At 42.7% G+C, this 27917-nt stretch overlaps 1 protein-coding gene across 7 annotated transcripts in view; it reads left to right on the top strand.

The window, feature by feature from the left end:
* LOC122815888 (ankyrin repeat domain-containing protein 26-like) overlaps positions 1-27917 on the top strand; it is a 2190206-nt gene that overhangs the window by 1834874 nt on the left and 327415 nt on the right. For all 7 annotated transcript variants that reach the window (XM_044088730.1, XM_044088728.1, XM_044088731.1 and 4 more), the window contains one exon: positions 27365-27655. In XM_044088730.1, the coding sequence (XP_043944665.1) occupies positions 27365-27655 (291 nt within the window). The remainder of the gene's footprint in view (positions 1-27364; positions 27656-27917) is intronic.

Below are 27917 nucleotides of genomic sequence, written 5' to 3'. Positions count from 1 at the left end.
TAATGGATGACAATGCCCCTGTGGCAGAGGAGGCCTGCAAAACCAGGGGTCTAGGGATTCTTTATCTGATAGGCCGTACCAGCGCTCCTGAAAGGAGATCCGATTGTCCACCTCTGAAGGCAATCGGGGTCGACTATCCCTGCATGAGAGAGCCTGGCTAGATATAACAACAGACACTTGGGTGCAGAGAATTATTTCCGGAGGTTATATAATTCCCTTTTCCCTTCCTCCCCCAACTGTATGCAAAATCCCTGATGTTCCACCCAGTCAGAGGAAAGTAGCAGCTCTAGAAATACAAAAGCTGCTAGAAAGGAGAGTCATACAAAAGGTCCCACCATAGAATTTGGAACTTACTCAAGATTCTTTTTAGTGCCAAAGAAAATAAGAGACTGGAGACGAATTTTAGATCTCAACATTTTGAACAAGTCAGTTCGATGTACAAAGTTTTGGATGGTCACAGTTCAGTCTATTCTACCCTTCTTGGGCAAAGATGTCTGAATATGCTCGATAGATTTTCAGGATGCTTACTATCACATAAAGATGAACAGACAGTCCAGAAGGTATTTATGCTTCCAGCTGGGAACCATTCACTGTGAGTTCAGAGCACTGGCCTTTGATCTCACCACTGCCCCAGGGTGTTCACCAAATGCATGGCAGTGGTAGCAACTCACCTGAGACTGCAGGGATTCTGAGTATTTCCATGTCTATACAATGGGCTCATTACTGCCCCAACCAGGCATCTACTAACAAGAGCAAGAGATCAGGTTCTTCAGATCTATTCTCATCTAGGAATAACAATAAATTGCAAGAAGTCTCAGTTACAACCAACTCAAACCTTGGAATTCATAGGAGCAGTCTTCAACATCCTGTCAGTGGAAGCTTCTCTTCCTCTATCAGGAGTACAGACTATCAGATTCCAGGTCATGACAATAATTCACAGTATCAAGATTTCAGCCTACCTGATCCTTCAAGCCTTAGGATCAATGTCAACTACCATAATCTTTCTTCCTTTAGCCAGATTTCATAAGAAAATGCTTCAGTGGGTGTTAGCAATATAGTGATAGATTATTTACCAGCACGTCAGCACAAATAAAAATCACTCAGGCATGCAACAGATACCTCTGGTGGTAGATTCAGTTAGATCAAGTTCTACAAGACCATCCTTTCATTCTCCCTCAACAAAAGGCCATAGTGACCACGAACACTTCCTGGGGAAAACAGTCCAAGACTTAGGCCCTTAAAGAGGCCAATTTACATATCAGTGTCCTAGAGTTGAGAGCAGTGGTCTTAGCATTCCAGGCCTTCCAGGACACTCTCCCTTTAGGGACAATTGCACTTCAAACAAACAATATGTCAGCCATCTGGTACATCAACAAACAAGGAAGAACCAGTTCTTACCCCTTCTGTCAAGAAGCGCTCAGTGTGTGGCAATGGGCGATCTCATCCAAACTTTTTCTCCAGTGTGATAGCAGACAAATTGAACAGGTCCATTCTTCTACCTCACAAGTAGTCTGTCAACATGAAAGTGACAGAAATGATTTTCCATAAGTGGGGCCAGCTTTGCTGCAATCTTTTTGCTTCTCCCCTGAACAACAAATGCAGCAGCTACTTTGCCCTAACCCCCATCTGGGGAATCACCAAGGTATGCTCTACTCCACGATTAGGCATCAACTGTGGTGCAGCGGTTAGCATTGTCGCCTCACAGCAAGAGGCTCTCTGGTTCAATTCTTGGCTGGGGTGCCTTCTGTGTGTAGTGTTCATGCCTTCCCTGTGTTCGTGTGGCTTTCCTCAGGGTGCTCCAGTTTCCTTCCACATTCCAAAGACATGCAGCAAGAGTAAGTGGATTGGACACACTAAATTGGCTTTAGATGTGAGTGTGTGGTACAGATGAATTATTGAGGCAGGGCTAGCCACCAGGTGGTGTAAACCTTGGCTGAAGGTGATTGTCACTGTTGAAGTGACACCCTGAGCCCATGTGCAAAATAGGAAAAAGGGGGTGAGGATGGATGGCTGGATGGATGCTCTACTCCACTATTGGCCTCTTGGTCTACTTTATGCTTACTTGCCAATTCCTGTAATTCCAAAATTCCTGCAGAAAGCTGCCAGGTTGAACTGCAAGGTCATCCTCATTGCACCTTACTGGCCTTGACAGATTTGTTTCCCCTTTGTATGGCCTAATCTGCTGTACCAACCTTGGATTCTAGATCCAGTTCCACACCTTCTGTCTCACCTAACAGGTATGATTCATCTGGATATTTCATACCTCAAGCTGACAGCGTGGTTTCTCCAATTCTGTTTTTAGCCATACAGCTTATGCTCTCTTCCTGTCCATCATTTTCTTTTTATCTTCTCATGAGCTTTCTACAAGAAGACATTACACAAGTAAATGGAAAAGGTTTGTTTACTGGGCACAACAAAAACGCAGTGACCCCTTCTCAGCTCCTATACATCGTATACTTGAATTTTTGGCGTCAATTTTTAATGATGCCACTAGCTCCTCCACTGTTAAAGTTCACTTAGCAGCAATCTCTAATTTTCATGTTGGATTTGATAATTCTTATGTGGCCTCTTCTAAACTTTGTAAGACATGTTTGAGAGGCACACTCCTGATAAACCCCCCGTACAAAAGATCTTACTCCTCCATGGGATTTGAACTTGGTACTGCAGGCCTTAAGTCATTCTCCCTTTGAACCAGCAGATAAATGTGATCTTAAGTTCCTGACCTGGAAAAATATTTTCCTAGTGGCCATTGCCTCTGTTAGAAGAATTTCAGAACTTCAAGCATTGTCCTGAAAACCTCCCTCCTTGATCTTTCATATGATAGAGTCACATTACATACCAGCACATCTTTCCTTCCTAAGATGGTGTCAGAATTAAATATCAATCATTCCATTAATTTGCCAGTTTTCTTTCCTAGATTTTAGAACAAAAGTGACTGTATGTTACATCCGTTAGATGTTCACAGACAATTACATTGTTGCTTACATAGAACAAAAGAAATTAGAAAGGCAGATCAATTATTTCTGTCCTTTGCAAACGCAAAATTGGGAAAACCAGTTGCAAAGGTAACCTTAGCTTGATGGCTGATGGATTGCATATCATTCATCTACAACAAGTTGGGTCTAACCTTACCAAAACCTTTAAGAGGCCATTCAAGTAAGTTCATGGCAACTTCTTCAGTATTTCTGTCTAGGGTTTCCATGGACAACATATGTGCGGTTGCAACCTGGGCCAGTCCTCATACCTTTATCATTCATTACAAACGATCTGGTCTCGAGGGGAAGAGCAGCTTTGGGCTCAGTTGTGCTCAGTAATATCTTTCCTTAGAGTCCACCTGGAATTTAGCTGGGGGTTCTGACCCAACAGTTGAGGCCAGAATGAAAATTGCAACCTCAGACAAAGAAGGTATGTACTTACCATAATGTTCCATCTGTGTTGTCCATTTTCATTCTTCCTCAACTCCCTTCCGCAACCCCCAACCCTTGTTCACAGTGGAGTTCTGGAAGAATGAGATATTATAAGGGTGCCAGTTGTTAATGTTGAGCTCCAGATATAGTGTCCTCTGTGGAATAAAATATATATGCAGACATCCATATCTGGGTCTACTTTGATTCACTGAAAACTCATTTCACTGAATTTCAAACCACTCGCACCAAATCGCTGATAGCTCAAATCACTGAAAACTCATTTCACTGAATCACATTTCACTGACTGTAAGTACTGCCGGGCAAATAAAAGGCATATGCCCTTTCCCCACTGTAGTACGATCCTGGAGTTAGTATATATAGGTAGGGAGGGTGTGGTGGGCTGTGGGCACAGCCCACCACATTGGGGGATGTGGGTGGTATAGCCCCCCCACCTACTTTTGATTTAATATATTGTTAGCTTTCAATGAAATGAGATTCATAAATATAAAAGCGATTTTTTGGGAGAGAATTGAAATTCAGTGAAATGAGTTTTCAGTAAATCAAAGTAGACCTATAAATAAATAAATAAATATATATATATATATATATATATATATATATATATATATATATATATATATGGGTCTAGGACATTTCGCTGAATGCACATTTCACTGAAACTCAAATTAGTGTGCACTTTTCACTGAAAGCTCAATTCACTAAAAACTCAATTCACTGAAACACATTTCACTGAAAGTTATATATGGCCTTTTCCCCACTGTAGTGCGACCCTGGAGTTAGTATATATAGTAGGGGTGGTGGGGGCATAGCCCCCCCACATATTTTAAATATTTTGAACTATATACATGTATACTTGCAATTCCAATATATTACTCTTTTCCGAACATAATATATACTTAAAATATGTGAGGCGCTACACCCCCCCCCCCTTACTATATATACTAACTCCAGGATCACACTACAGTGGGGAAAAGGCCATATATAAATTTCAGTGAAATGTGTTTCAGTGAATTGTGCTTTCAGTGATTTGTGTTCAGTCATTTTGAGTTTCAGTGAAATGTGCATTCAATGAAATGTCCTAGACCCATATATATATATATATATATATATATATATATATATATATATATATATATATATGTTTTAGCATGTCTTATTTTAGGTAAATCAGCAAACAAGATCTGGGGTATGCTAGGGGTTGGTGTGTTATGGGTAAGGGAAGAGCTCGAGGGCTTTTTAGTTACCATGAGCTTTAGTAACGTCTGAGTCAGATCCGAGGATCAGATCGGAACCCAACAGTTGAGGAAGAATTAAAATAGAGAACACAGACGGAGCGTTATGGTAAGTACATAACTTCTTTTTTATTTTATCAGCTCTTTTATCTCATCTGTTTTGGACACTTAAAGAAAATCCTAATGTAGGATGGTATTGTCATACTGTATGAAAAGTCCTAATCTGTTTTGTACTGTATACAGTATAGGTACATTGTTTTCTAAGAAACCATCCTTCTTCAAAATTGTTTGTTGTACAAGAATCTATGCACAGTCCTACATACTACCCGTCATTTAAGTGATTACTGTATAACAAAGTTTTTCTAATGTTGATTGTGTTGCAGTACTGTTTATAGCTGAAAAAAGGGTTATAACCCAGCTGGACTATCCCATTTACCAAATGCAATAAATAAATTATTAAAAAAAGAGTGATGAGCCTGAAGTACTGTGTGATACCTGGATATCAGACTGAAACCTGATCAAAAAAAAAAAAAAAAAAACATTGGAGCAGTTTTGCAGAATGTCATGATCAGGAAGCAAACTATTACAGAGGTTTCTAGAAGTTATGCAATGTCTTATGATGACTGCAATACAACTGACATGTCTGAGATAACTAAACCTTTAAGGAAGCTGTTGGAGCACGTTGCAGCCAGGAAATTGAGCTGTGAATAAGAAAAGAGTTTGAAATGCTCAAAAATAAAGATGTTTTATGCTTAGCTACCATGATGTGAATATGCCAGCAATTGTGTTGCATCTAGATGCCATTCAGAATCATATATTAGGTGTGAGCCATGCAAGACAATAAGACAGTTGTCTGTAGGTCAGGACGATTTACAAATGCACAAAAGATTCTTTTCTCCAGATGTATAGTGGCCCTGAATTAGAATATATAAATCTGAGAGTAGAAGAGGTTGTTCTCCTGCAGAGTTATGACTTTGTGTACAAGTACTGGGGTAACAGAACTAACCTCAGCATTTTTGTTTTCACAGTTGTAGTTGTCGTCAAGCAGCATTATATGTCTGTTACCCAGTTCCATGGCAAAGAGAGTTTGAACTCTGGCAATGATGCATCTGACCAAGGTTAATTTAGCAGCCCAGATATTGGAGTAGTTGGCCAAGGAGGGGCAGAAAAGAACATACGTTGACTACTTTCATTTCCTTACGGCAGGAGGAGATGATGGGTGTGTCACAGGCACAGTCCCTATTAATGCATTTCTTTGGTGATTGGAGACCTTAGGGAATCTGTACACTTTGAGAAGCTACATCACTTACTTAAGCAAGTGATGTTCTCACAATGTGTGCATTGCACATCCATCATTGGAACACTTGCAGAGAATGTTAGGGCATATAGCAAAAAGTCCTCTGATGGCTGCCTGTAATGATGACTGTGCCACAACTGTCTGTCCCCCTGCACAAAAATGTACTATAGTGGTAAATATCAGGTGAGCAGAGCCAAGAAAATCAAAAAACTGGCCAACTATTTGTCATTTCTGTGAATGGGACTACAACCTGCATGACACCACACATGCATTGTCATAGCAGCTTGTGCAAATTACTGCATCTTATGTTGTCTTTTTCATCCGTTCCTCAACCGATGAGTTTCAAATCTGACCTCGGATCTGACTTTGGCCACTTCGTTAGACTTTGACTCCATGGCTCGAGCTCCTCCTCTTACCCATAATCCTCTCTTCTCTTAAAGTACCTCAGATTTAATTTACTGCTTCAGCATTTATATGTGGTCATCCATAGATCAAGTGGTACTTGTTCTTTACTCTTTCTTTTTTTATTTTATTTATTTTATTTATTTTTTTTGTTAAAAAAAGAAAAAAAGAAACAAACATATTTTTATTATTTAGAGTTGTCCCATCTGGTCTGTTAGGAACTCTTCTAAATACCATTGTTAGTATTCCTTTTTGTTGTATACTGTTCTTGGTATCAGGTGCTATCATTGGTGGTAGTTCTCGTTTTAGATTTATATCCATACATACATACTGTACGTATATTGCTGCTGTTCTTTTTTGTTATTGTGTTTAGTTAAATATGTTGGTTAAACTGACAGGCTTCAAAAAGTGCTCTTTTTGTGGAGATAAAATTCCTAACTCACACTCTCACCCTCACTTTGAGTGTGTTTATTGCCTCAGAGCAGGACATCTCAACACTGACTGTGAAATTTGTCGAGGATTTAACCATAAGGCACTGGCAGAGTGCAGAAACAAACTGATGTTAAAGAGCTTGCTTCCCTTCACTACTTCTTCATCTGGAGCAGCCCCCTTCTCTAAGAGATCTTCAGAATCTTCCAAGGGGATGTGGCTGAGGAAGCATTCCTCCACTTGCTGTCTTCCCTCTACTTTGGCCTTGGCTCTGCCTGAGAAAACCCAAAAATCATCCAGTCCGACTACTACTTCAGATCTATCCCCATCTAAACCAGGACATCCTGTCCAACTTTCCTTCAGATCTGACTCGAGCCATGTCAAAAGTATCATCATGCAATGTCAAAATTCTCTCCAGAGCCTATTTCTTCCTGGCTTCACTAACATTATTTTTTTCAGGAGACACCTCAAAGATGTCCAGACAGAAGTAGATGTGGACAGAATGATGAGAAAGTTTCTCAGAACACAGATTCAGCTGGAATTTATCCCAGCTCTACCACCAGTTCAGCCCCAGCTTTTGACTCTTATTCGATCCATCCTCTGGTTTCAAAGTTTACAGAACCAAGGATTCCGCGCTTGTCTGTGTTGGATCTGAAGGCCTGGTCCTCACTTACTCTGAACTTTCTCTGATCCAGACGGCTTTGACTCCATTGTAGCCAGAAGGATCTCAGAGCCGTAGTGTTGGGGCTGGATCTGGGGGTTTGGGTTTGATGCCAGTGTTTTCTTAGCCATCCTAAGTACTCTGTGCATCAGAGCTGGCTTGCTCAATGCTGACCTCTGAGGTGAGGCAGGATCTTGGGGATACTCTGTTCCATCCATGGTCGACAGACCACAATGCTTTGCCAGAGATGGCCTGCACCTGTCACCCCTGGGATTCTCGATACTGGCTAAGGTTCTTGCCGCCCATATAGTGCCTTTTTTAGGCAAGATTCAAATGACAAATTCACCACTGTAACGGGAACAGGCAAGCAAAAACTGAGGGTGATGCTACTCAATGCTAGAAGTCTAAATCTCAGAATGCACTCACTTGAGGCACCTCTTAAAATGGAGAACATCGATATCTGTGCAGTGAATGAGACCTGGTTCAAGGCTCCAGAGAGCACCCCTACACTACCAGGCTGTAACTCATACCACACTTTTCGGCCATGTAACCTGGATCGGAACCCCAAAGGCGGAGGTGTGTCCATATTCATTAAGGATATCCACACCTCCAGGCTAGTTGCTCAGCATAATGCATCCGAGGTTATCCAAGTGCAACTAACTCTGGGCAAAACTGCAGTCCAAGTTGTAGCTTGCTAGAGATCCCCTACCATACTCCAGGATTCCCACTCCTCTTTTCTTGATGTACTGGAAAATATTAGGGTTCAACCAAACACCCTAATAATGGGCAATTTCGGAGACACCCAGGATACTTTTGACATGGCTCGAGTCAGATCTGAAGGAAAGTTGGACAGGATGTCCTGGTTTAGATGGGGATAGATCAGAAAACTTTTTCTGTCTGAATTTTCGTAAAACTTACCCAAAAGCTGTTTTAACAGCTATTGTTGTTGTGTGACTGGTTTTTATATATATTTTTGTGGTAAATTGTGTTTGTTTGTTAGTGTACGGTCCCGTTTAAGTTAGAGGGGCCTACCCTACCCTAACAGTCCCGTTTAAGTTAGAGGGGCCTATCCCTACCCTAGGCGTTTAAGTTAGAGCCTAGGTTGTCTGTGTTAACTTGTTTTTTTCTTGTAGTCTCTGTTAGTGTTTTTAGAACCATGTCTAAAGAACATAGACCATCCGGTTTTAAAAAATGTATAAAATGTAATTACAAAATGACTATAACTGATGACCATTCCTTATGTGTTTATTGTTTAGGTTCCAAGCATCTTCAGGAGTCCTGTAGCATTTGCCACGCTTTTTCCTCTCGCGTCCTCCAAGAGAGAGAAAAAATAAGTTGATCTTGAAAGGGCTTATTGCCCCTTCCTTTGAGGAAGCCCTATCTTCCTCTTCTTCTTCACCTTCTGGGAAGAAGAAAAAATCTTCGGCTCCGACCAGCCCGTCGGATCCGGCAGCAAAAAAGTCTCGGCAGGCTTCTCCGTCGGCTCCACGGACTTCGGAGCCGAGGGCGGAACGGTCTGCCTCGATGTCTCCAGCCTCGACTCCTCAGGTTTCGGAGTCGAGAGCTCGGGCGTCGAGAGGCGTGTCACCTTCATCGGCTCCACTGCCTTCGGAGCCGATGGGGGTTGCCCGCTCAGACACTTCCCCTTCGGTGCCGAAGTCCACATCGGCTCCGAGGGAAATTGCAGTTGTAGTGGAGTCTCCCTCGGCGCCGATAATTCTTGAACCATTATGGAGCCGGTCCCCCAGTCTTTCAGAACCGGCAGAGAAGTCGACTCGGACCCGGTCGGTCTCTTCTCGGTCATCGAGGATGTCCGATTCGGACTTAGACAGGGTGCTTCAGAGGCTCTTTCAGTCTCCAGTCTTCGCAAAGTTGATCTCGGCTCCAGCCCAGTCGGCTCTGGAGCCGATCTCCCATCCTGCTACATTGATTCCTCCTCCAACAGCCTCGGCGCCGTTGGAGTCGGTGTTGGTGGAACCGGTGGAGGTTATTGGTTCGGTTTCGACCCTAACTTCAACCCCGTCCCTCGGGTCGGGGTTCGGTACGCGGACCTCCTCTGTCGGCCCCGGGGGGGACGCTTCGGGCCCGATTCTTTCGGTTCCGAGCCTCCCTCTTGGTGCGTCGGCTGCGGGGGCTCCGACTGCTGTTGTGGTCTCGGGGGCTGGACCTTCCCAGGACTCTGGGGGTCCAGCCTTCGATGCCATGAGAAGTGCCTTGGCCAAATCCTCTGTGGCCACTTCGACCTTTTCACCATCACCTTCCCTGGGCATGGAGACTGGCGCCTCTGCAATCCCCCTGTCTTACGACAGCAGAACCCCTGGGCCTGAGGTTACCCCCATTGGGGGTTCCCTTCTTCCTGGAGGTCCCTCCGATACGCTTTCGGAGGAACCTCCCAGGAAGAAACAGTGTAAGAGGAAACACGTCGACTCCCCTGATGAGTCTCTCACCTCGGACACCGACCTCGATGATGCGGAGGGGTCCCCAAAGTCATCCTCGGAAGATGTCTCCTTTGCAGACATCCTGGAGATCCTCAAACAACGAGGCGACTGGCAGTCCAAACCCCCTTCTGCTGAGGAGTCGGTTTTCCTCAAGGCCTTCGGGGCTCAGCCCTCCGCCTCCTGGGTGTCTCCGCCCTTCGATGAGCTTCTGGATTTGATCTCTCGAAGGGCGTGGGAACACCCGGATTCTGTGGAACCGGTGCCAGCTCACCCCAATAAGTTCCTCTCAGTTCCCCCAGACGAGGACTTTTTATCTAAAGGCGTGGCTGTAGATGCTATGGTGGTGGCATCTGCCACCCAACAAGATGTGGCAGAGGCTTCGACGTCCGTCCATCCTCCTAATAAAGAGTCTAGGAGCATGGATCGGTACGGCAAGCGTACCCTTTCTTCAGCGGCCTTTACGTTAAGGTCTCTGAATTACCTGACACATTTCACCAGACTACAGAGGGATCTGATCAAGGAGCTTTCGGATACCCTCTCTGGTAACTTACCTGAGCAGTTGACCCAGACGGTTAACTCCCAGTTGGCTACCCTATCTTCTTTATCTAACTCGTCCATGAGGCTCATATCTTATGCAGCCGAAGGAGCGAGTAGGGCGGCGGGAACAGGTGTTGCTCTACGGAGACAAGCCTGGCTACGCCTGTGTCACTTTGCGGAGGCCTTTAAGTCTTCCTTTGCCGACGCCCCCTTTGATGGGTCCTCACTGTTTGGACCCAAGGTAAAGGACACATTGACTCGTTGTGAACAGGAGGGTAAGACTTTAACTGCTGTAGGAGCCCGGTTTTCCGTTCCCTTCAGACCTTATCCCAAGGCTCGAAGAGGAGGGAAAATGTGGTTCCGCAAATCTCAAAAGCCTTACTCGTCGCAGCAGAGCGATTCCCCTCCTAGAGGCAGAGGAAGGGGAAATTTTTCAGGGAGACGCCGTCCCAGAGGCGGCGGAGGCCCCCGCAACACTGGAGACAGCGAGTCCTTTCGTGGCTCCTCCTCCTTCCAGCACCCCTGAAGGAGTACCCGACTGTGCAGCTCCGGAGCCAGTCGGGGGTCGCTTTTCGAAGCACCTAAAGGCCTGGGAAAATATTACTCAGGACCAATGGGTGCTTCGGATCATCGCCGGAGGTTATACCATCCCCTTTGTTCAACCCCCTCCACCAGTCCAAAGAATCCCGGACCCACAACCCAGTCAACGGGATCATGCAGCCAACGAAGTATCAAAGCTGCTTCAAAAAGGGATCATCCAACCTGTCCCCGCAGACCAGGCCGGATTAGGGACTTACTCAAGATTCTTTTTGGTGCCAAAAAAGACCGGGGACTTGAGACCCATTTTGGATCTCAGCAAACTAAACCGATTTGTAAAAAAGTCCAAATTCCGGATGGTCACTTTGCAATCCATTCTCCCGCTTTTGGAGAAAGGTGTTTGGATGTGCTCCATAGATCTCAAAGACGCCTACTTTCACATCCTGATAGATCAGGCGTCGAGGAGACACTTACGCTTCAGCCTAGGAGACAGTCATTTTCAGTTCCGAGCACTGCCCTTTGGTCTCACCACACCCCCAGGGTGTTCACCAAATGTTTGGCGGTGGTGACTGCTCACTTGAGAAGTCTAGGATTCCAGGTGTTTCCATACCTAGACGACTGGCTCCTAACTGCCACCTCCAGGCATCTACTCGGAGAACCTAGCAGCCACTATCACACTAGGCAACTCCTTAGGAATCACCTTCAATTGGTCAAAATCTGTATTGCAACCATCTCAGCGTATTCTGTTTATTGGTGCAGAAATAGATTCAAGGCAGATGCGAGTCTATCTCCCTATGGAAAGAATAGCGACGCTCCAGCGTCAGGTTCAGGCTCTGCTCCTCAAACGTCGTGCTCCAGCAAGAATGGTCCTACAGCTGTTGGGCTCCATGGCAGCCACCATTCTTCTGGTCCCCTTGGCAAGGTTGCACATGAGGATACTTCAGTGGCTCCTATCAGTCCAGTGGTCTTATCAAGACCTTCCCCTCAGTCACCACATACTGATCACAGACACGTGCAAACAGGATCTTCGTTGGTGGCTTCTATCCTCCAACCTGAATCTAGGGCGACCCTTCGTTCCCCCACTCCCCTCTGCCACGCTGACTACGGACGCCTCCCAGACAGGGTGGGGGGGACATTATCTGGACAGGTCAGTCCAAGGCACGTGGCACTCCGACGAGAGTCTTCTCCATATCAATATCCTGGAGATGAGGGCGGTGCTTTTAGCGTTGCAAGCACTGCACGATCACCTCCCCCAGGGTACGATTGCCATTCAATCCGACAACATGTCAGTAGTCTGGTACTTAAACAAGCAAGGAGGAACCAGGTCCTACCCCCTTTGCAGAGAAGCCATGAAAGTATGGAATTGGGCGATCGCTACCAAGCGTTTCCTTGTGGCAACGCACATTCCGGGGAAATCCAACGTGATAGCCGACAGACTGAGCAGAACTATTCTCTCACCTCACGAGTGGTCCTTGAACAACAGAGTGATATCGCAGATATTCACAAGATGGGGAGTTCCTTGTTTCGATCTCTTCGCAAGTCTCCTCAACACGAAATGCCAACACTTCTTCACTCTGACCCCAGTTCCGGGGGAGATTCCCAAGGACGCTCTAGTCCACGTTTGGCCCTCCGGTCTGCTATATGCCTTTCCACCGGTTCCCCTTCTCCCCAAGGTGATTCAGAAGGCGATTCGCTTGAGAAGCAAAATGATATTAATCGCCCCATACTGGCCTCGACAAGTCTGGTTCCCCTTTCTTCACAGATATGCATTGGAGGGTCCTTGGTTCCTGGACCAAGTTCCGGACCTTTTGACTCATCAGTCAGGACAGCTCCATCAGTCCCTCCATTCATTGAAGTTGGCAGCCTGGCTACTCCTCTTCCAACTATAGTTAGGAGCCATACTTTTGCCCCTGAAGTCATGCACATCTTGTCTTCGGCCCACAAGACTTCTACGAAAAAGATATATAGCAATAAATGGAAGAGGTTTGCTATTTGGGCCCAACTCCGAGGATTAGACCCGATGACAGCCTCGGTATCAGAAGTACTGAAGTTTTTAGCTTCTCTATTCAACCAAGGTTGCTCAGTGTCTACCATCAAAGTACAATTGGCGGCTATTTCAAATTTTCATGAAAGTGTGCAACCTCCTTTAATGAGCAACAAGTTGTGCAAAGCCTTTATTAAAGGAGCTTGGCTTCTATGACCCCCTATATCTCAACCTGCATCTCCGTGGACCTTAACGTGGTATTAGGTGCATTAACCTCATCCCCCTTTGAGCCGGCAGCAACCTGTGATCTAAAATTCCTTTCTTGGAAGACTGCCTTTCTAGTTGCTATTACTTCAGCCAGACGAGTTTCAGAACTTCAAGCCCTATGTGTTAAACCACCATACTTGGTATTTCACAAGGATAGAGTATCTCTTAGACCAAACCCATCTTTTATACCAAAGGTTTGTTCTAACTTTTGTCTACAACAATCACTAGAGCTACCGGTCTTCTTCCCAAAGTATTCGAATAGAGCTGAATATACTTTTCACTGCTTGGATGTGCACAGACAATTACGTTTCTATTTGGATAGGACACACAAAGCACGAAAATCAGATCAACTGTTTGTGTCCTTTTCGGATAATAGATTAGGCAAAGCCGTCACAAAAGTCACTATTGCCAAGTGGATCAGGGACTGCATTAATCATGTTTATCTCATCTCAAATAAGGAACTTATAGCTCCAGTGAAAGCTCATTCTACTAGGGCTATGGCCACTTCGGCAGCTTTTCATTCCAAGCTCTCTATTGGTGACATTTGTGCGGCTGCCACGTGGACATCTTTACACACCTTTGTTTCTCACTACAAATTAGATGTGGCATCCAGGGGTCGAGCTTCCTTCGGTTCCACAGTTCTCAGGAGTGTTTTCCAGTGAGCCACCCGGGAATTAGGTGCTAGGGACGCTGTCCCATCTGTAGAGAATGTAGGCGAGATAGGATCACATTACATCTTTTAGTTATGTACTTACCATAACTTTAGATGTATGGGATCCATCTCGCCTACATTCCTAATAACCCACCCTCCTTCCCCCTGCCTCGTAGACCAGGAGAGACCGGACGATCCGAAATTGAACTTCTTTCCTCTCTTGAAAGACCTGAGAATGTTATAACAATAGTATGTTTCTGTGAGCATGAGTGCGGACAAACAAGATCTGGGGAAGTGGTAGTGGTGCATCCTGGGATATGAGGTAACTCAGCCAATAAGAGACTGCGTTCTATTGTATAGCGGCCGAGTCGGAGCCGAGGATCGGCTCCGAACCCATCTGTAGAGAATGTAGGCGAGATGGATCCCATACATCTAAAGTTATGGTAAGTACATAACTAAAAGTTCTTATCATCGGTTGCTATTACATCAGCTAGCTGAGTATCAGAACTCCAGGTGCTCTCTTCCCAGCCTCTGTATCTGATTTTTCATAAGGATAGGTTGTCCCTTTCGACTAATCCTTTTTTCCTACCCAAAGTGGCATCAGAGACAACTGTCAATCAGTCCATCAATTTACATGTTTTTTTATTCAAGGTTTTCCAGCAAGGGAGAGTACATGCTGCACCTGTTGGATGTTCATAGACAACTTAGTTTTTCTCTTCATTGAACTAAAGATTTCAGAAAATCAGACCAATTGTTTGTCTTTTTTTTCCAAGGCTAAATTGGGTAAGGCAGTATCAGAAGTAACTTTAGCTAGATGGCTCACTGATGGCATTTCTTTGTCTATAAGAATAAAGGGTTGACATTACCTAAACCTCCTAACACTCATTCCACCAGCTGTGTGGTCATGTCATCTGCTTTCTGGTCCAGAGCTTTCATAGATGACATTTGTGCAGCTGCTACTTGGTCCATCATTCATACTTTTATAGTTCATTACAAATTGGACATCTTATCTAGGAATTGGGCATCATTTGGCTCTGCTGTACTGTGGAATATCTTTCCTTGAGGACCACACAGGGTTAATTTAGCTGGGAATTCTGTCCCATCAGTTAAGGAATGGACAAAATAGACAACGTCATTCATAAAAGTTATGTGTTCACCATAATGATGCATCTGTGTTGTCTGTTTGCATCCTTCCTTAACCTCCAACCCTCTTCTTACTTTACTTCATTTGGGCTCCTAGTATGTTCTGAGGATTAATTCCTGCCTACCTTGCTGAATGAGCTGCAGTCAACCCCTCCTCCTTTCTGCTCTAGCTCATGTACAACTTCATTTGGAATATGCTGAATGCTGGGTATCTTTTTGGTGTACATTGATAGGCTGACTAGAGGGTAAACTTGATCTGAGATACTTTAGGAAAAGAGGATTATAGGAAAGGGGAAGAGCTCAAGCTATGGAGCCAAAGTCTGATGAATAAGCTGAAGTCAGATCTGAGTTCAGATCCAAGACCAATCAGTTGAGAATGGACAAAAACAGACAACACAATGCATAGTTATGGTGAGCACATTATATAACTTTTATTTTATGTTATTGAACAATAACAACAAAACACAGTCTAGAAGTATCAAGACATTTCCTGAAAGAGATATTGTGATAGTTGCTACTTATTTTAAAAATTAGTTGGTTCAGGACATACTTAACTGCAGAGTGGTTAGGTACCAGGTATTTGCTCAATTATTCAGCACTACAGGCTAGAGAGCCAGCCTGGAAGCACAGCAGGCTTTCCAAGGACAGTGCTACGGGGCCTTCTGCCTCAGATACTGCAGTGGAATAATCTGCATCTTGTGAAATCTGCTACATGAAGCCACCAAAAAGAAAAGTTTATATGAGCAGCCTGCTGTATCCATAGATGTCTGTTTTGAGATCACTGTTTCAGTATTCCAAACTCTTGGGTTATTTCGCCAAATAACCTGGACATCTGGCCTGGGTACCAAAGCCAAATCTTCCATAGAGCCATACGTCCGACATGACCTAAGCCCGAGGGCATAAAGGTAAATAAGTGGACATATGAGGGTAAATCCTCAATCTCACAGCCAGTCTGAATGCAGCCTTTTTACCCATAAGTTTGTTGTACATGTGGTCATTGGTACTGCTGGCCTTCACTGGTTCAGATAAGTGCCCAGTTGAGGAACCTTCCTCTGTTTTTCTCAGTTGTATTACTGTTTGTTGCGCTTTTAGATGTTTTCTGTGAGCAGAATGTGTAATTGTAGTAGGAAGATTCCCTGCAAGGATCACCTCCCCAACTACCTTTATTTAGGTGTAGAGAACAGCTACAAAAATTGTACAGTCTGTCAGTCCTTTAGTCCAAAAACCCTAAAAACTAGACTTTCATCTCTTAATTCCTACTTGGAAACTCAGCACCTTAAGAGCCCTGCCAAAGCAAAGATGGCAGATCCTTCCACCCTTGATGCCAAGCCCATTCAGAAGAAGAAATTTATAAGGCCTAGACCTGATATTGCAACTGCCCAGTCAGACTCTGATATACCTACAGAAGTCTATAACCCCTTGCACAAAGGGGACCCATCAACCGACCCTTGGAACTATAGGCTCATAAGCCTAACCAGCCTTTTCTGCAAGGCCATGGAAAGAATCATCGTGGATCTTGGATGGCGGAGTGATGCAGCGGTAGCATTGTCACCTCACAGCAAGAGGTTCTCCTGTTTGATTCTGGGCTGGAGTGCCTTCTGTGTGGATTCTGTATGTCCTCCCTGTGTTCATGTGGGTTTCCACCAGGTGCTCCGGTTTCCTCCCACAATTCAAAGATGTGCGTCTGGAGTGTTTCTCCCCGGGCCGCCGCTGAAAATTGGCTTTGTTCCAAGTTGGACTTTCCCAGTAAACAAATGTTAAATAAATAAATAAATAAAAATAAATAAATAAATAACTCTTATCAGCAAGGACATAGGCTACCTTCAAACTCTTGATCCAACCCAGTTTGCCTTTGTTAAGGGTAAATCATGCTTATTGAAAACGGTGGACTTCTTCAAGAATGCCGCCAAAGCCCTGAATGAAGGCAAAACAGTTCATACTGCCTTTCTTGACTTAGCCAAGGCTTTTGACACAATCTCCCAATCAGGTATCATTGAGAAACTCTTCCAGCTGGGGATTAACCTATACATCATTATATGGGTAGCCGACTGGCTCACCGACAGAATGCAAACTATCAAAGTTGGGGATTCCACCTCTACCAGTAGACCAGTTACCAGTGGCGTACCACAAGAATCTGTGCTGGGCCCTCTGCTGTTTGGAATGTATTTCTTGGAAGTCCAGGTGAAAGTAGATGGCCTGTGGCTTACTAAGTTTACTGATCATTGCAAACTGGATGCAATCACCGAGTCCTCAAACGATGTTAACATATTACAAAACGGGCTAACAGAAGTGATTGGTGCCAAAGCCACAGACTAAAACTAAATGCAAAAAAGTGCATTATTATCCCCTTTGGCAAAGAGGAAGTCCTTGCAAATTACAGTGTTGATAGACCCCCCTAAGCTGAAACCCAGTGGTACGAGGTTTGGGAACACAGGTTGATAGCAGTCTGAACTTAAATCACTATGTATCCACAGTGGTAAGGAAAGCCTTCTATGTTGCTCATCTCATAAGTAAAGGCAGTTCATCGAAGACTAAGGATATTGTAACTCCTCTGTACTCGACCCTCATCAGACCACTAATATAGAGTACAACATTCTCTTTTGCATGTACCTCACCAGACACCTGCAGCAGCTGGAGAGATCACTGGTTTCTCACCAAAAAAATTCAGGTCTTCCAAAACTTGACCTACATGGAAAGACTGAAAGCCCTGTCAGTGTACTCTGTATCCTACAGGCTGCTGAAAGGCGACTTGTGCCGGTCCTACAGAGCAGTCTCTGACCCTGCCCTAATGGAAATGCTGCACATCCACAAATCGAATGGGACAAGAGTCATTCACTCCAGAGATCACAACTTAGCCTGTGACATTAACAGAACATGCTGGAGAGATAGATATATCTCCCAGAGATTGACACTCCTGTGGAATAAAATCCCAATTCATGTGAAGCAGAGCTCCTCAATGGCCCAATTCAAGCACAACCTAGACAACTGGATGGGAGACTGCATATTCACCCTGGGGGTGGCACATTTGTCCCTCATGGGTAGGGGCAGCCGGTGCTGATCATAGACTTGCCTTGCGAATAATGACCGTCTAACTAAGGTCAATTAGGGAACATGGATATGTATTTCTTTTATTTATTTTACATTTGTTTACTGGAAAAGTCCAGCTGGACACAGGTCCTTTTTCAGCGGAGACCCGGGGAGAAGAGCTCTGAAATACAGTGCAGCACTACAAAAGAGTACAGAAGAATTACAAAAAATATTAAAAATATAAACGTATGGCAAAAATACAGAAGTACAAAAATTTGACATCACATGCATGGTTAACAAACTCCAGAAGAACATTTACACGATTGACATACTTACAGTGGATATAAAAAGTGTACACACCCCTGTTAAAATGCCCGGTTTTTGTGATATAAAAAATTAGACCACAATACTTTTCCTACCTTTAATGTGACCTATATAACCTGTACAATTCAACTGAAAAACAAACAAATTTGTTAGGTGAAAAAATATAAAAAATAAAAAACGTACAATAAGCTGGTTGGATAAGTGTGTACACCCTTAAACTTATACTTTATTGAAGCACCTTTTGATTTAATTACAGCATTCAGTCTTCTTGGGTACACACCTGCCATCAATTAAAGAGACTCTGATTAACCCCAAATAAAGTTCTGCTGTCCTAGTAGGATTTTTCTGACATTTATTCAGTTGCCTGCTACAGCAAAAGCCATGGTTCATGGTTCGCAGAGAGCTTCCAAAGTATCAAAAGGATCTCATTGTTGAAAGGTCAAAAACATTTCCACAGCATTGGATGTACCATAGGGCACAGTGAAGACCGTCATCAAAAAGTGGAGAAAATATGGGACAACAGTGACGTTGCAAAGAACTGGACGTCCCTCCAAAATTAATGAAAAGACAAGATGAAAACTGGTCAGGGAGGCTGTCAAGAGACTACAGCAACACTGAAGGAGCTGCAGAAATTTCTGGCAAGTACTGGTTGTCTACTACATGTGACAACAATCTCCCATATTCTTCATATGTCTGGCCTATATGGTAGGGTTACAAGACAGAAACCTTTTCTTACACAGAAAAACATCCAGGTCCAGCTAAAATTTGCAAAACAATACATCAGGTCTCCCAAAAGCATGTGGGAAAATGTGTTAAGGTCTGATGAGACCAAGGTTGAACTTTCTGGCCACAATTCCAAAAGGTACGTTTGGCGCAAAAACAGCACTTCACATCACCAAAAGAACACCATCCTCACGGTGAAGCATGGTGGTGGCAGTATCATACTTTGGGGTTGCTTTTCTTTAGCTGGAACTGGGGCTTTAGTCAAGGTGGAGGGAATTATGCACAATTCCAAATACCAGTCACTTTTGACCCAAAACCTTCAGATGTCTGCTAGAAAGCTGAAGGTGAAGAGAAATTTCACCTTTCAACATGACAATGACCGCAAGCAAACATCCAAATCAACAAAAGAATGGCTTCACCAGAAGAAAATTAAGGTTTTGGAATGGACCAGCCAGAGCCCAGACCTAAATCCAATAGAAAATCTGTGGGGTGACCTAAAGAGGTCAGTGCACAAGAGATGCCCTCACAATCTGACAGATTTGGAGCGCTTTTTAAGGAACAGAGGGCAAATATTGCCAAGGCAAGATGTGCCATGCTGATAGACTCCTACCCAAGAAGGCTGAATGTTGTAATTAAATCAAAAGGTGCTTCAATGAAGTATTACTTTAAGGGCATGCACACTTATGCAACCAGCTTATTGTACTTTTTAAAAATTTTTATATTTTTTTCTCTAACAAATTTGTTTGTTTTTCAATTGAATTATACGGGTTATAGGTCACATTAAAGGTAGGAAAATTTTGAAATGATTTATTGTGGTCTCATTTTTTTATATCACAAAAACCTGGCATTTTAACAGGGGTGTGTACACTTTTTATATCCACTGTATATGATTTCAAAAATTTAGAGGGACATTACAACTTAACACATATTACATAATGTTAGTGTGCATATTTCAAAGTTAAGAAAGATGTATACACTGTCAGTATGAGCATATATTCCATTTCTATGCAAAAAGAAAGAAATAGGACATGTATGAGGTGTAGGCTCCTGAGATTATATCCGTACCAGAACTAGGTAAACAGGTGCAAAAGCAGAGCCAAAATTCATTTAAGTGTGACTTTAAAAGTTTTTTGAATTGAACTTTAGAGTACTTGGGGGTTATTGGGGTTGGCAGTGTATTGCAGGGTTGACAATTTATTCTATATTTTGGGAATGAAGTTTGAGAAGCGTGAGTCTCCGGCTGAGTTGTTTGCTTTGGAGATTTCAAGAAGTAGCTTATTGCTGGAATGTAGAGATCAGTTGTTAGAGTGTGGTTGTACAAGATTCTGGAGAGCAGTAATTTTTCTGGGTGATGCAGGATTTTATGGGCAAAGGTTAGTTGATTATAAGAGTAATAGTTGTGGTAGTTCTAGCCAGTTTAGTAGTTTAAGAGATGTGCAATGATGTGTTCTATATGGGGAGTCAGTGGCGAACCTGGCAATTTTATTATAACAGGATTCAAGCTTAGCTAGATCAGTTTTTATGAGGTTGGTTAGAATAGGAGAGGCATATAGGAGTGATGACAAGAGGTGTGTGTGAGCAATGGTAGCTTTGGTATTTACTGTTAGGAATCGTTTGTTTCTGTAGAGAGAACCTGATTTCTTGTGCACTTAATGGTTTGAGAGATGTGAACATCAAATTTCAAATTGTTGTCAATTTCTATACCTGGCTGGTGTGATGGAGTTTTTATTTTTGGATGTGATATTAAATGACAGGTTTGGTGAGGTAGTCCTCGTAGGATAAAAGAGAAGGAGCTTGGTTTTGTTGGGATTTAGAATGTATTGGGTGTTAATGAGCCATGTTTCGACAGCTAGAAAACAGTCTTGGATTGGATTCCTATTACAAAATCAAAGAGGCTGAACATCGAACGGCTTTAACATCGGAAATGCTGTTGAACGATGTGCTTTTTGTGAGATTGCAGTACAGTGAAGATCGGAATATTTGCCCTTTCATCACTGTAGTGCAATCTCGGAGTTGGTGTATATAAATAGTGGGGTGGGGGGCTATAGCGACTTCGAGGTCCTGTATTTTCGGCCTTTAAGACGTTCAGTGTTCACTGTCTTCGGTGTTGTAACATAGACCCCTTGGGTTATGGTCTGGAGGTGTTGGAGGGAGGAGTTCTCGTATTGTCTAACTGTAGTATGAGGAGCTGCAGTGTGGAGTTTGTTGGTGAAAAGAGGGAGCAGTAAAGGTCCAAGGACGGAGTCTTGGGGAACTCCTAGAGTTACTGGAAGAAGGGTGAAGTTAATTTTGCCACTGAACAGCCTGCTGACGTCCTGATAGGTAGCTTTTAAACCAGGTAATAAATGGAACACTGAGGTTTAGGGTGGCAAGAATGTTAATAAGTTTGTTGTGATTTACCATGTTGAAGGCTTTAGAAAGGTCCAAGAAGGCAGATACAAATTTTCCATTATTTCTATAGTGGTGTTAGTGAAGGACATTAGGACTGTGGAAGTACTGTGATAAGGGCCAAAGCCATGGTGAGTGTTTGACAGTAATTTCTGTGTGTGAAGGTAATACAGCAGTTGTGTATGAACTACTCTCTGTAGGATTTTAGATAAGGGTGACAGAATAGCAATTCGGCGATAATTGGTCAGTTTGGTGGAATTACCCCCCCCCAATGTGTAAAGGTATAATATGGAAGATTTTCCACATGTCAGGTACCAGGTTTTGTGTGATTGATCTGTTTATTAGTATGGCTACTGGGTAAATTATTGCTTCTGCTGCTAGTGTGGTTGGCTTTAGTTTTTTAAGTAGTTTTGTTATGGTCTAACAGACTGGTTGTAAAGGAATTGGAATTATTTTGTGATATGAATGGGTCGAAGGTGGTGGGGGGTGTTCGGGGAATTTGAGAGAGCTAGGATAGTTTCTGTGAAGTATTTGTTGAACTGAGATGCTATGTTATCAGCGTTACTGATTGTTGTCAGTGTGGGAGTTGTGGATTTACCTGGCTGTAGAATATTATTAATGGCAGCTCAGAACTTTTGAGGGTTGTTATAACGTGGCTAAGCTTGTATGAACCCACGGTATTTCTGACACGTGCTCAGACTGCCTCCCCCTCAACCCTGCCATAGGTCAGTATAGCGTCTGATGTTTGCACATCTGAAGATACTGAATCTACCAGTAATGGTGAGAAGGAAGAGCCATGCTTAATAATTTCCAAGGGACCCAAAGGACTACCACAGATCCTCGTTAGACAGGAAATATCTGGATCACTCTTTGAAGTTTGTCAGGGGTTGAAGCTTCTGCATTAAGTCAAAGCAGGTGTCGCACTAAGAAAAAAGAAACAAAAAAATGAAAATGTCGCCCCTCCCCACAAGATGTCCAAAGAAAAGGAGTTGATGCATTTTTTTTTCATGGCCCTTTTAAGGCCATTATGGTTCTCAGGTCACCATTCTTTTCAGGGCCTGATGCTATTACTATTACTACAGTTTTTCCCTCCACTTCTCAAAAGGAATAATTAAGCAGTTCATCTGAAATGAAGATGATGATTCAGACTCTGATGAGCACTCTCTAGCCTACTCATCCCAAATTCATTCTCAGGTCATCTGTCTTCTGATGACAAAGATTTCCTTTCTCCCGATTCCCCTGTTGAAAAACTTAATTTGGGGAAACTACTGTTAATATGATGAAGCAGTTTGAATGGGAATATTAACAAGTTTCTAAAATTCAACAGAGATACTATAAACGTTTATAGATAGGCTTCTCTGCTCCTGTACCTCCTTTTCTGGAGGCTTTCCTGAATGCGTTTGCATCCACTTCTACTGCACCTGACTCCCAGCCACCTGCACCAAAAAGGCCTGAAAGGTTTTACAAAGTACTTGAGGACGTGCACTTTCTGTGTTTTCCATGACAACAGATAAGTTGTCTAAATTGCTGCCTGCTGCCAGTTGCCTTGTTTGGATAAAGAGAGCATGACAGTGTATAGGCTGGGAAAAAAAAACTTTATATGTCCTCCACTCTGGCTTTTTGAGCTTTGAATTATCAGACTCAAATAACTAAATACTTATTGTCATTTCTCAGCAGTTTGAATAAAACACCGTCTTCCCCTGAAGGGATTTACCACTAAACAACAGGCTTTATCCTTAGTGGCCTCAGGCTTCCCAAATAGCTAGGCACAGCATTACATGCAGCTATGATACACTGGAAGCCTCTTCCAGGGTAGCTGCTACAGGCTGTGTGATCAAGAGGTATGCATGGTTACATTCTCAACCCCTTCCAGAAGGTATTAAAGAGAAACTCATAGACTCCCTTAAATAAGGGCCTTCTGTTTGGTCCAGATGCTGACAGACTTTTCAAGAAGTTACAAGAACAAAGTAAAATTATGAAGGACTGTAGATAGACCTTTCTTATTTCTGTACCAAGATAACCAGGGTAGTTATCCTTCAAAACCCACTTCCTTCTCTTACAGGAAGCCCAGGCCTTCCCATAATGCCATGAAAATGCCTAGGAAAATATTCCAGGATGAACCAGACAGGGACTCCAGATTTGGGAGGCCTTCTTACCCAGACAAGTCCACCTGACTACCTCCTACCCCCTCCCCACCTCTCATTCCATCCCTTCTTCTATTCAAAAAGCTGACCTCATCCTAAAAAAATGGCTACTCATCTCATCAGACAAGTGGATGCTTTTATTTTTCCAGAAAAAATACAGACTGACCTGGAAAGAAGTTTGTCCTTTCATTAGTCTCCCTCTTCCTGCACAAAATCAGATACAGTTGCTCACCCTATCATTCAGACATTAGGGCACAATAGAATAGGTATCCCCACTATAACTGGGAAAAGGGTTTTACTCCAGACTATTTCTTGTCCCAAGGAAAGGAGGGGAATGGAGACCTATTCTGGATCTTCTCACACTCAACACTTTCCTCTTTGTTCCATATTTCACAATGTTGTCTCTGCAAACTGTGTTCCCATTCATGCTTCCTCATGATTTCCTGTTGTCTTTGGACCTGAGGGATGCCTGTCTCTACAGTCCTATACAACCCTGCTTGCAGGACATTTCTGAGGTTTTCTTCCAACTCATTGCACTTTCAGATCTCTTTTCTGCATTTTGGACTCTCTACAGACCTCAGAGTCATTATAAAGTGCCTCACTCCAGTAAAAGATTTCTGCAGGACTGAGAGAGTCCAGATGATTCCTTACATCTGCATACCTAATTCTGAACCTACCACTTCTGGTCAGACTAGAGATAAAACAGTTTTTGAGAGTATACTTCACCTGAAATCTTCGGGGAAAGCTATTCCCCCTCCTACCCCCTGCTTGGTACCTAAACTTTGTGCTGCAAAGCTTGATCTCCCTCCTTTTAAACCAGCAACATCTGCATCTCTCAGATTTTGTATTTGGAAAACTATTTTTCCTGTAGCTGTCACCTTTGCCACGAGTCTCCAAACTACAGGCCCTTATGGACAACTCCTCCCTTCCTTATTTTTTTTCATAAGAACTGTGACTTTAAGGGCAAATCCTGTCTTTATGCCAAAAGTAGGGAATGCCCTTTCATTCAGGCCATACGTCTTTCCATCATTCTCCTCCCTGACCCACAAAATAACAGAAATTAATTATATAATCTGTGGATGTGCATGGACAGCTCAGGTTCTCTATGGATAAGACTAAAGATATTTGCAATTGTTTGCCTCTTTTCAAGGCTCCAAGGTAGGAAACCTAAGGTCAAACCAAACTATTGCTAACTGGATATCTAAATACGTTTTCTTATGCTACACTCTGTATGGCAAATCCGTGCCCTCTCTAGCAAAAACTCATTCTGCTACAGCATTGGCCTCATCTGGAAACTTTTCTAAGTGGATTTGTTCTAGAACAGTTTTAGAAACAGGTACTTGATCCTCTGTGCATACTTTCCCCAAACATTACAGAATGGATGCCTTTTTTAGATCCGGAGCTGCCTTTGCCAAGTCAGTTCTCTCTGGATTACTAGACAATTTTTTTATCTCTCTTTCATCCACTTATCACACCTCAAACTTTGGGAATCACTTACAGTTTGGAATACTGCAACACTATTCTAAGGAAAAACATAGTAGAGTTGTGTAAGATCTTACTATAACAGTAGATGACCTACTGATCATTGTTGCAAGATTCCTTCTTTCCCTACCTTCCCCTTTTCTGATTCTTCTCCCTTTCTTCCTCATGGACTGAGGGGTATCACTGTCTTTCTGCCTCTTCCATCTTAGTTGACTAGTTTATTATGCCTCTCAGGCCTCTTCAGGCTTACCTGCTTGGAGATAATCTGAGGATTTACGCTCATACATCTGTTTATGTACCCTTATGCCTGGTGGCTTAGGTTGTACATCAGATGAATGGCTCTATGGAAGGTTTTGGCTTTGACACCCCAGCCTGATGTCCAGGTTATTTGGTGATACAACCCAACAATTTGGAATACTGCAACAGTGATCAGTATCACATCTACTGTTATGGTAAGTTCTTACACAACTATACTCTCTTTAAGGAAAAGGCATCTGTAGTTTTATGACTACCTTAATGCCATCCCCATTTTGGATTTCGATTTTAGTGTTTATTCTTTACTTCGTGTTTTCTTATATGTCAATTGTAGGCTTATGGTGTTTTTATTAGTTACTGCACTTACTTGTTAGCATAACATACAAGTTTTTTGCAAAAAAGGTTGCAGATGCCATTGTTTAATGTTGCTTTAAAAGGTGTATGGGGCAAATGATGGAGGATTGGCATCATTTGGAGACTTGGGTTACCATCATCCAAACGGGCTTTGGGCAGCTTGAAAATCTGACCAGACAGTAGCTAATGCTGATGAGTAAGAACTCAGAAGCATTTAATATGACAGCAAGGGATTTTCTTGGAAGTTTTCCTGTTATGCTGAACATGTCACATATTAGAGCAAGTAAGTGAACTAGAGCACAAAGGTCCATTGTCAGCCATGGCCTCATCAAAACAAGATCGATACAAGCAACCGTTGGTTTACAAGCTGTAGCAAAGTAAATCATAGTGTACATAGGAAGCTAATGAATGCAGTAATGTTTGAACAGAATACTGTCCTCAGACTTTAGTATTTGAAATTGCATTACTCACTGGGCTAAAGAGGATATGGTAGGAAATTATACTTTATGTAAGTGTTTCTGAAAAGATGGTACAGCGGTTAACCCAGTACTTGTAGAAAGGAGATGAACAAAATATTAGTAGTCAGAAACACAACTGAGGAAACAAGTATTGGCTGAATAAAGGTACGTTTTTACAGTTTATATGCTCAGTCACTCCAAATTGTTTATTGCCTTCACTTCAGGTATTGGTTATCGTATCCCCCTGGACTGAGGACCATTGCATCTGATAGAAAAAAGGGTAGTCAACAGAGGAATGAATAGTATATGTTGTTAACAGAAATAGGTGACTGCATTACTGTTGGGACAGAACGCTTGGGACAGAATCATAGGAGTTTACTAGGCTATCGACCCAGAGGTCATTTCAGCCTAACCATTTCTTCCCAATGTAATACCATAGATATGCTAGTTAGTACCCAGAATTGCATTTAGTAATGACTGCCTATTTTTAGTGATAGGTTAGAAGTAGATAGGATATTCATTTCCTGATTGCATATCTGAACACAATTCCAAAGTTCAAGTATGAGAACAAAAAAGTCTGCATTCAATAAGAAAGGAGTGAAGAGCTGTGGAGAGAGTCTGTAGAGGAGTCCTTTAAATTCCAGACAAAAAGGCAGGAGGATAATATGAATGGAGTAAAAGGCAATTTAGAAAAAAAGAGTGCTTAGCAAGAAAGTCTTAAAGGCATATGGAAAGTCAAATACAATATGAAGAAGAAAAGAAAAATTGTTCATACCGTTAAAGATAAAGATCACATTTCATTTTAGCCTCTTTTTCAAGGTGACATTGAAGGTTGGTTCCCTGTCATAGTCTTCCTTCCCCTAACCTGCAAGTTTTAGGGGACATGCAGTTTGCTCATAGTTTAAAGAAGTGCCGTAAATTAAAAAAAAAATGTATCTGTCTTTTCCTGCCTTTGCTTTGTTTATGATTCTATATTTGTATACTTTCTGCATTTTAGCTTCTAAAAATAGTGCTTTTAACATCCATGCTGTTATCAGACAAGGCAGCATTCTTTAACGTAATATCAAGAGTATGTTTTTACACACACACACACACACACACACACACACACACACACACACACACACACGCACACACATATTTAGCTGTCTAGATTTTGTAATGCAGTACACATATCTCATAAAAAGTTATATTATTTGAAGGTTGACGACTTCTCCCAGAGGTTAGAAATGGAGTCCACAAAATCAGCACAGTTAGAATCTTCCAATCGTGAACTTAAAGAGCAACTGATATCATTAAAAATGCTGCAGAAAAGCCATGAAAGACTGGAAAAAAGTAAGCGTCAACTGGAAGATGAATTAAATAATCTCAAACGGCACGTGGAAGCAAATATTATGGAACAGAGCCAAGCTGATCAGTATAAAAGAGAAATTGAAGAAAGAGCCCGTCAAGAAATTCGGCAGAAACTTGAGGAAGTAAATTTGTTTTTGCAGGTATGTAACTCATTTACCTGTTCTTTTGGGCAATACATTATGATGATTTTGCAAGATATTTGCAAGATGACTGCTTGTCTTCTATCAGAAGTACCTCCTATGACTATTGAAGCTTTATCTTCTTCTTTCGGCTGCTCCCGTTAGGGGTCGCCACAGCAGATCAACTGTTTCCATTTCTTCCTGTCCTCTGCATCTTGCTCTGTCACACCAACCACCTGCATGTCCTCTCTCACCACATCCATATACCTTATCTTAGGCCTTC

This window comes from Protopterus annectens, chromosome 11.part0 (assembly GCF_019279795.1).
Source record: "Protopterus annectens isolate FY-2018-M chromosome 11.part0, PAN1.0, whole genome shotgun sequence".
Lineage (NCBI taxonomy): Eukaryota > Metazoa > Chordata > Ceratodontiformes > Protopteridae > Protopterus > Protopterus annectens.
The sequence above is the reverse complement of the archived record's forward strand: the minus strand, read 5'-3'. Positions and strand labels throughout refer to the sequence as shown.